The 9,337-nt window shown below is 39.6% G+C and overlaps 1 protein-coding gene across 1 annotated transcript in view; it reads left to right on the forward strand.

Annotated features, from left to right (window-relative positions):
• The window catches only part of TMEM236 (transmembrane protein 236), a 45,592-nt gene extending 41,681 nt beyond the window's left edge, over positions 1–3,911 (forward strand). Inside the window, exon 4 of the mRNA XM_010354748.2 lies at positions 2,891–3,911. Coding sequence (XP_010353050.1) covers positions 2,891–3,474 — 584 coding nt within the window. The 3' untranslated portion in view covers positions 3,475–3,911. The remainder of the gene's footprint in view (positions 1–2,890) is intronic.
• The last annotated feature ends 5,426 nt before the right edge of the window (positions 3,912–9,337 follow it).

Here is a 9,337-nt window from a genome sequence, read left to right on the forward strand (position 1 = left end):
CAGTTAATAGTTCTAGTATTTCTCACTTGAAAAGAGGAAGCAGAATCCGTGTACCCCTTGAACTGTGTAAAGATACGAAATTCAAAGACCTAATTTCACCTCATACGCATGTATCTCATTAAAACCAAACTCCAGCTAAGAATTCATTGTTCATAGCAGCTGCTCTTAGCATCTAAAATGTTAAGACTCTCACTGACTGTTTAAAAAAATGTTAATGTGTCACTTTTGGGGTTTCCACTTCCTGGCTTTGAAACAATGCTGAATTTGCAATCATCTTTCAAAAGCCCAAATTACACACTGTGTTCTGAATGTTGACAAAGCCGTTTGGATTTTCGTTATGACAGTTTCACCTATCAAGAGAGGGGAACAAAAGTTCTCTAGGACATGACATATTCTAAGGCAATATTTTCTATACTGATTTTTAAATTCATTTTTATTTATTTTATTTTTTGAGTTGGAGTCTCACTTGTCGCCCAGGCTGGAGTGCAGTGGTGCGATCTTAGCTCACTGCACCTTCCTCCTACCGGGTTCAAGCAATTCTCATGCCTCAGCCACCAGAGTAACTGGGATTCCAGGCACCCGCCACCACTCGCAGCTAATTTTTTTATTTTTAGTAGAGATGGGTTTCACCATGTTGGCCAGGCTGGTCTCGAACTGCTGACCTCAGGTGATCCACCTGCCTGGGCCTCCCAAAGTGCTGGGATTACAGGCGTGAGCCATCATGCCTGGCTCTATATTAATTTTTTAAATAATATAAGAAGTGCAATAGATACAAATGAGCATCTGAGTGTAAAAAGATGGTTTTATGAATTTAAGAATAATAAATTGTTATACAATTTTCTCCCTTACTTGAGTATTATTTATTAAGATGATTCCCACTCAGGCCGCTGAATTCTAATATTGGTAAAGAAGTTTCTAAGGTCATGGGTGCTGACATTTACCTATCAATGATTCATACTGGAAGTAATGTGTCATCAAGAATTTAGATTATCTTTTTAGTTTACAAAAATGCTCAATTCACACTTAAACTTTAAAACTAATTAGTTACTTGTATAAAAGAAACTAGAAATGTATTGTGTCCTTTAAACAAACTCCTACTTATAGTAGTCAAGCATTTTATTAGTTATCAATAATAATTTATTTATTGTAAAATGTTTTCATGTTCAGCTCCATGCGCTTCAACAAGTTTTTATTGACTTTGTCTCTTTGACCTTTAGAGCTATTCAGTCTAATGACTCCCTTTAAATTTTGTCTTATCACGTCATATGGCAGCTCAGCATGTTTGCTGAGTAAACTTTGTCAAGTCCTGATAATTTCTTAGCAACCAAAATGGTGTTTTAGTGGATAAATGTTTGAAAAAGAACACATTATCCCTTCTGTGCATAAAAATAATGCCATCAACATTGTTTTAGGTCTTGAGATTTGAGAACTTGTACATAATCCAACCTCAACACCCATGTATACACGGAGAGGAACACACACACGCGCGCGCACACACACACACACACACACACACACACAATGGTGTTGCATCACGTGCCTTATTCATTCAGATCATTGGTGTGTTGACCATGGCCACAGAAGAGATGCTTTAGGTTAACCAATCCTAATGATCACTTCAAGAATCTTTGCAAAAGAACAGCTTAAAAACCTTAGATTCGGCATGTCACTCTTCACTAGGAATCTCTAGTGGTCAAATAGATTCCCTCTAGGCCGGGTACCATGGCTCACGCCTGTAATCCCAGCACTTTGGGAGACCGAGGGGGGAAGATCACTTGAGGTCACGAGTTTGAAACCAGCCTGCCCAACACAGAAACCCCGTCTCTACTAGAAATTAGCCAGGAATGGTGGTGTGCACCTGTAATCCCAGCTACTCGGGGTGCTGAGGCAGGAGAGTCGCTTGAACCCAGGAGTTGGAGGTTGCAGTGAGCTGAGATCATGCTGCTACACTCCAGCTTGGGTGACAGAGCAAGACTCTATCACACACACACACACACACACACACAACACACAAAAAAGCAATGAATTCCCTCTTAGCACCAAACTTCATGCCTGGAGATCTGGGGTATGGTCATCTCTGTGAGTCCCTTCTTATAAAATGACAGGGTGTTTGTCTTACAAAATGACAGGGTTGGATTGGGGGACTTTTAGATTCATTTGATTTTGTGACGCTCAAATGTTTTATAATTAACTCATGATCTATTGTATCTAGACAGGTAATAGCAGCCATAAAGTTAAGAGTTTGTCAATCGGAGTCAAACAAATCTAGGTGTGAATTCCAGCTCTGCCCAATACTAACTGCATTTGAATATCAGCGTTCTTTAACCTCTCAAGACCCAGTTTCTATAGTTGTAAAATGGGATAGTAATCCCTATTTCTCAGCTTTGTTCTGAGGATTAAATGAGATAATAATGTGTGAAAGTGTATAGCTTAGAAACCAATAATGTCTGTTATTATGGAGTGGTAAAAAATGACTTCGGATCTGAATCCAGGAAAATACCAAGACACCAAGAGCCTTCCCCACCTCTATGTTTTTTCAGCGTGCTACTTCAGTGTTATCTTGAAATTCCATGGGTAAAATAGGCCTCAAATAATAGAATATGTGGGGAGGGAGCGCATCAGGATAAATAGCTAATGCATGTGAGGCTTAATGTCTACATGATGGGTTGACAGGTGTAGCACACCACCATGGCACACGTTTGCCTATGTAACAAACCTGCGTGTCCTGCACATGTATCCTGGAACTTAAAATAAAATTAAATTAAATTAAGTGAAAAACAAAAGAATATGGAGAATTCCACCTTTAAATGGAATTTTAAATTTGAATAACATTTGAGCCAAAATGGATACATTTTAAAAACTGAAATGTAAATAAATCTGTTAATTGCAGGTAGCCAAAATGGGCACACCCATTCAAGCTCTTTGCAACACATAAAAACGGTGACGGAGCAAGTGAGGCAAAGTCAAGAAAACGCTGCATCTCCCCAGGCAACCAACAGCACCCAGTTGTCTCTGCCATCAGGAGCCATGACATGGAGCCAGTTGTCTGTGTTCACGGGACCCCAGGAGCCCTCCTGTGACTCTGGAATCCTGAAAATGATGTCCCGGCGAGATGTCCGGGCAGAATTATTCTTATGGAGCTTTCTCCTGTGGTCTGACACGATAGAAATGGTGCGTGTGGCTGGTCACCCCAAAGTGTACAAGTCAAGCTGGCTATACCCAGTCTACATATTCAGTTTTATTTCTCTCCTTCGAATTACATTCACTCCCCAAAACCCTCTTCTCAATTGCCTGAGCATCCTGCTGCAAGATTTACCATTTGTTTTTGTTAGACTTGGTTTAATCATTGCCCTGGGGACTATCACACCCGTGCTGGGCCTGTGTAAAAATATCCTCGTGACTCTCTCTTACATTTACTTCAATTACCTAACCAGACTCAGGTTTTTTTCTGCCTTTGAAATGTCTCCATTTTAAAAAGAAAATGGGATCTGTAAGGCCTCTTTGTGATACCTGTGTGTACATTTGTAATCCTTTTTTTCTTGGAGTGTAGGTTTTTGCACTATAAAGGAAATGACTAGATTGTAGAGAATAAGCCATTTTTACTAACTCTAGCATATCTCTCTCTTTTTTTTTTTTTTTACATATACAAAAGGTGCTAAATTTAAGTAAAGTAATATTCTTGTAAGTTGACTTTCAGGTATTTCTAGAAAGGGTTAGCAGTTAATTTTAGTTAGTTAGGTATACTGAGGTCCCCAACCCCTGGAACATGGTCCCAGTACCGGTCCCTGGTCTGTTAGGAAGCAGCCTGCACAGCATGTGGTGAGCCTCGAACTGAACGTTCCCACCTGAGCTCCACCTCCTGTCAGATCAGCAGTGGCATTAGATCCTCATACGAGCCCAAACCCTGTTGTGAACTGTGTATGCGAGGGATCTAGCTTGCGCTCCTTATGAGAATTTAATGCCTGATGATCTGAGGTGGAACAGTTTCATCCCAGAACCCACCCTCACCCCCACCCCCAACCGTGGAAAAATTGTCTTCCACAAAACTGGTCCCCGGTGCCAAAAAGGTTGGGGACCACTGATGTACACCACAATTTTTCTAAGAATACTCTTTAATAGAGCCTTTTAAAAAACTGAGAAGCTTTTCCATCAAGTTAGCCCAAGAATAAGATTTTTATCTTTTATATAGAGAGGATTATATGAATTGATTGAGTAAATTTAGTTTTAAAGAACACACCTGAAATTATTGAATAATTTTTAGACTAAGCTTTTTTTTTTTTTTTTTTGAGACAATGTCTCGCTCTTGTTCCCCAGGCTGGAGTGTGATGGTGCAATCTCAGCTCACTGCAACCTCTGTCTCCCAGGTTCAAGCGATTCTCCTGCCTCAGCCTCCTGAGTAGCTGGGATGACAGGCGCCTGCCACCACGCCTGACTAATTTTTGTATTTTTAGTAGAGATGGGGTTTCACCATGTTGGCCAGGCTGATCTCGAACTCCTGACCTCAGGTGATCTGCCCGCCTCAGCCTCCCAAAGTGCTAGGATTACAGGAGTGAGCCACCACGCCTGGCCAGATTATATTTTTTAAAAGTTTGAAAATTGTTGTTCCTTCAAACATGGAATTATATTCTTTATTCCATTGTGGCAAGAGACTTTTATTCAATAAATTGATTTCAGCATAAAAAGCAATTCACTTTAATAGATATTTGGCTCAGTTTAAGGCTTAGCTGTGTTGCCAGTACTGAAGTACTAATATGAGTGTTGTTTAGTAAAATGAAGTCAAGGTACATCAATAATACCAATATAAAATTATATAAAATTTCATATTAAAAAGCCATAAAGTGAAGACAGAGATTTCAAAGTAAAACAATATTTTATTTGTGGAATTTGATATTGTGATAAATAATCAAAGTACAAGCCCTGTTTAAAATTAAAAGTTCAGCTTACAAATACAATAGCCAATGTATCAGTGTCTTATGTGATGCCATATCATGGATATATTGATGTTATAAGATAATTACATACGAAGTCATGCAACCTGCTTTCACCCTGTTGGGACACTCTCTGATATTCCCAGTCAGCGCCGTTCATTTGATAGGAATTTTCAGATGCTGGAGAGATTTGTGAGAGGCTTATGTATGCAAGAGTAATGATTATATAGCCAGTTTCTTCAATGATCTGTGATAACAAATAGCTTAAGAATTTGACATATGGCCAGGCATGGTGGCTCACACGTGTAATCCCAGCACTTTGGGAGGTCGAGGCAGGTGGATCTCTGGAGTCCAGGAGTCTGAGACCACCCTGGGCAACATGGAGAGACCCTACCTCTACAAACATTACAAAAACTAGCTGGGTATGGTGATCTACACCTGTAGTCGCAGCTACTTAGGAGGCTGAGGCAGGAAGATTGCTTGAGCTGAGGAGGTCAAGGCTGCAGTGAGCTATGATCATGCCACCACACTCCAGACTGGGCAACAGAGTGACACCCATCTAAAAAAAAAAATAAAAGAGAATTTGACCTTGTGTTATTCTGCGCTCCACCAAATACTTCTCCCCCTGCCGCCCTGTCTCCCTTTCCCTCTGTTTTAGGATTTTTCTCACAGTGTAAAAGAAGATCTACTCAGAGTTGTTAAAAGCTTACCTTCCAGCTTTCTGATTTGAGGTAGGTACTTTAACCTCTGTGGGTCCCCGTTTCCACATCTAAAAGGTGAACATAATACTTGTACTACATTAATAGGGTTAGGAGGGTTAAAGGGTAAAGAATCCTTTGAGCACATTATCTGGCAAACCATAATAATCTGATAAATGCTAAGCATTGGAATGGTACCAAGTCTCCAAGAAACAAGTATCTCAATGCATTTTTAGAAATTTCCTGTTTTATTCTTTTCTGTGGCCCTGCTCACCCTCTGGGAATAATCATTTAAACCTTGCTTTTGTGAAAAATAATACATACAATCTGAAGGTTACTTCAGACTATACTTTTTCATCGAGCAGTATTGTATTCAAAAGTGATCAATCTGCTGAATACATAGATTAAAATGGACACAAGCCTCCATTCATGGACATTTGAGTGTCTCTCCTCTGAATTCCCATAGAATCTGAATTACAGCACTTCATTCATACTTACATTATGTATTTACTTTTCTGAGTGGCCTATTAATCTTTATTCCTTAAAGGAGAGCCTGAGGGCATCTTGTTTAACAATGCATCTCTCTCTTCATCAATCAACCCTGCAGGAGCTTACAAGACTTATAACTTAAAACAATTATAATACAAGGCCCAGCGCAGTGGCTCATGCACCAACGGTTTGGGAGGCCGAGGCAGGAGGATCACTTGAGGCCAGGAGTTCAAGACCAGCCTGGCCAACATGGTGAAACACGGTCTGTACTAAAAATACAAAAATTAGCTGGGTGTGGTGGCACACGCCTGTAGTCTCAGCTACTTGGGAGGCTAAGGCAGGAGAATCACTTGAATCTGGGAGGCGGAGGTTGCAATGAGCTGAGATTGTGCCACTGCAAGCCAGCCTGGGTGACAAGAGTCTCAAAAAAAAAAATTATAATACAAGTAATTTCTTTTGAATTCTGCCATGGGTGTCTTTTTATTATTAAGAAAAGTCTATAATCAAGGGATTCATTTATGATATTCCTAAATATGAAAATATTTTATGTAAGCATACATTTATCTCTATATTAAAACTTAGCAACAGTGCTCAGATCAACTCAAAAGTATTACTTGAATTTAGAATGCACTTTTATCTGATATTTTAATATGAATGTGCCTGATATTTTCGGAAGTCACAACACTTTATACAAATAATGAAGGCATATACAAAAGATTATGTGTAGGAGGAAAATTGAGTAGCTAATTTAATTTAAATTAATATTTTACTTAGAGTGTATACATGTTTACAGAGTGCAAGTCTATGGGATTTAATAGATATTACAACAAATTACACTGGGAAAACATTGATAGTTCTACACTGTAATTAAATGTCATATATATTATTATTATTTTATTTTTTTATTTTTTCTGAGACGGAGTCTGGCTCTGTCGCCCAGGCTGGAGTGCAGTGGCACAATCTCTGCTCACTGCAAGCTCCACCTCCTGGGTTTACGCCATTCTCCTGCCTCAGCCTCCCGAGTAGCTGGGACTACAGGTGCTCGCCACCTTGCCTGGCTAATTTTTTGTATTTTTTTTTAGTAGAGATGGGTTTTCACCGTGTTAGCCAGGATGGTCTTGATCTCCTGACCTCGTGATCTGCCCGTCTCGGCCTCCCAAAGTGCTGGGATTACAGGCTTGAGCCACCGTGCCCGGCCCAATATTATTAAAATTATTAGGTTGGTGCAAAAGTAATTGAGGTTTTTGCCATTGAAAGTAGTGGTGCACGCCTGTAATCCCAGCTACTCAGGAGGCTAAGTCAGGAAAATTCCTTGAACCCGGAAGGCAGAGGTTGCAGTGAGCTGAGATCTTGCCACTATGCTCCAGCCTGGGCGACAGAGTAAGACTCTGTCTCAAAAAAAAAAAAGTCCACTATGGTTAATTATAGGAAAGTACATTTAAAAATTAATCTATGATTAGGCTATTAATGTATAGTCTAATAATTATATCATATTATACTTATAAAATCATTTTATAATTTTATAAAATTTTGTTGTGCTATATTTGATGCTCAAAAAGTGGGTGAAGGATATGAACAGACACTTCCTGAAAGAAGACATTTATGCAGCCAACAGACACACGAAAAAATGCTCATCATCACTAGCCGTCAGAGAAATGCAAATCAAAACCACGATGAGATACCATCTCACACCAGTTAGAATGGCAATCATTAAAAAGGTCAGGAAACAACAGGTGCTGGAGAGGATGTGGAGAAACAGGAACACTTTTACACTGTTGGTGGGACTGTAAACTAGTCCAACAATGGTGGAAGAGAGTGTGGCGATTCCTCAAGGATCTAGAACTAGAAATACCATTTGACCCAGCCATCCCATTACTGGGTATATACCCAAAGGTTTATAAATCATTCTGCTATAGAGACACATGCACACGTATGTTTATTGCAGCACCATTAACAATAGCAAAGACTTGGAACCAACCCAAATGTCCATCAATGATAGACTGGATTAAGAAAATGTGGCACATAAAATCATGAATGAACTCCCATTCACAATTGCCTCAAAGAGAATAAAATACCTAGGAATCCAACTTACGAGGGATGTGAAGGACCTCTTCAAGGAGAACTACAAACCACTGCTCAATGAAATAAAAGAGGACACAAACAAATGGAAGAACATTCCATGCTCATGGATAGGAAGAATCAATATTATGAAAATGGCCATACTGCCCAAGGTAATTTATAGATTCAATGCCATCCCCATTTAGCTACCAATGACTTTCTTCACAGAATTGGAAAAAACTACTTTAAAGTTCATATGGAACCAAAAAGGAGCCCGCATTGCCAAGACAATCCTAAGTCAAAAGAACAAAGCTGGAGGCATCACACTACCTGACTTCCAACTATACTACAAGGCTACAGTAACCAAAACAGCATGGTACTGGTACCAAAACAGAGATATAGACCAATGGAACAGAACAGAGACCTCAGAAATAACACCACACACCTACAACCATCTAACCTTCGACAAATCTGACAAAAACAAGAAATGGGGAAGGAAAACTGGCTAGCCATAAGTAGAAAGCTGAAACTGGATCCCTTCCTTACTCCTTATACAAAAATTAATTCAAGATGGATAACAGACTTAAATGTTAGACCTAAAACCATAAAAACCCTAGAAGAAAACCTAGGCAATGCCATTCAGGACATAGGCATGGGCAAGGACTTCATGTCTAAAACACCAAAAGCAATGGCAACAAAAACCAAAATTGACAAATGGGATCTAATTAAACTAAAGAGCTTCTGCACAGCATAAGGAAACTACCATCAGAGTGAACAGGCAACCTACAGAACGGGAGAAAATGTTTGCCATCTACTCATCTAACAAAGGGCTAATATCCAGAACCTACAAAGAACTGAAACAAATTTACGAGAAAAAAACAACCCCATCAAAAAATGGGCGAAGGATATGAACAGACACTTCTTAAAAGAAGACATTTATGCAGCCAACAGACACACGAAAAAATGCTCATCATCACTAGCCGTCAGAGAAATGCAAATCAAAACCACGATGAGATACCATCTCACACCAGTTAGAATGGCAATCATTAAAAAGTCAGGAAACAACAGGTGCTGGAGAGGATGTGGAGAAATAGGAACACTTTTACACTGTTGGTGGGACTGTAAACTAGTCCAACAATGGTGGAAGACAGTGTGGCGATTCCT

This window comes from Rhinopithecus roxellana, chromosome 11 (assembly GCF_007565055.1).
Source record: "Rhinopithecus roxellana isolate Shanxi Qingling chromosome 11, ASM756505v1, whole genome shotgun sequence".
NCBI lineage: Eukaryota > Metazoa > Chordata > Mammalia > Primates > Cercopithecidae > Rhinopithecus > Rhinopithecus roxellana.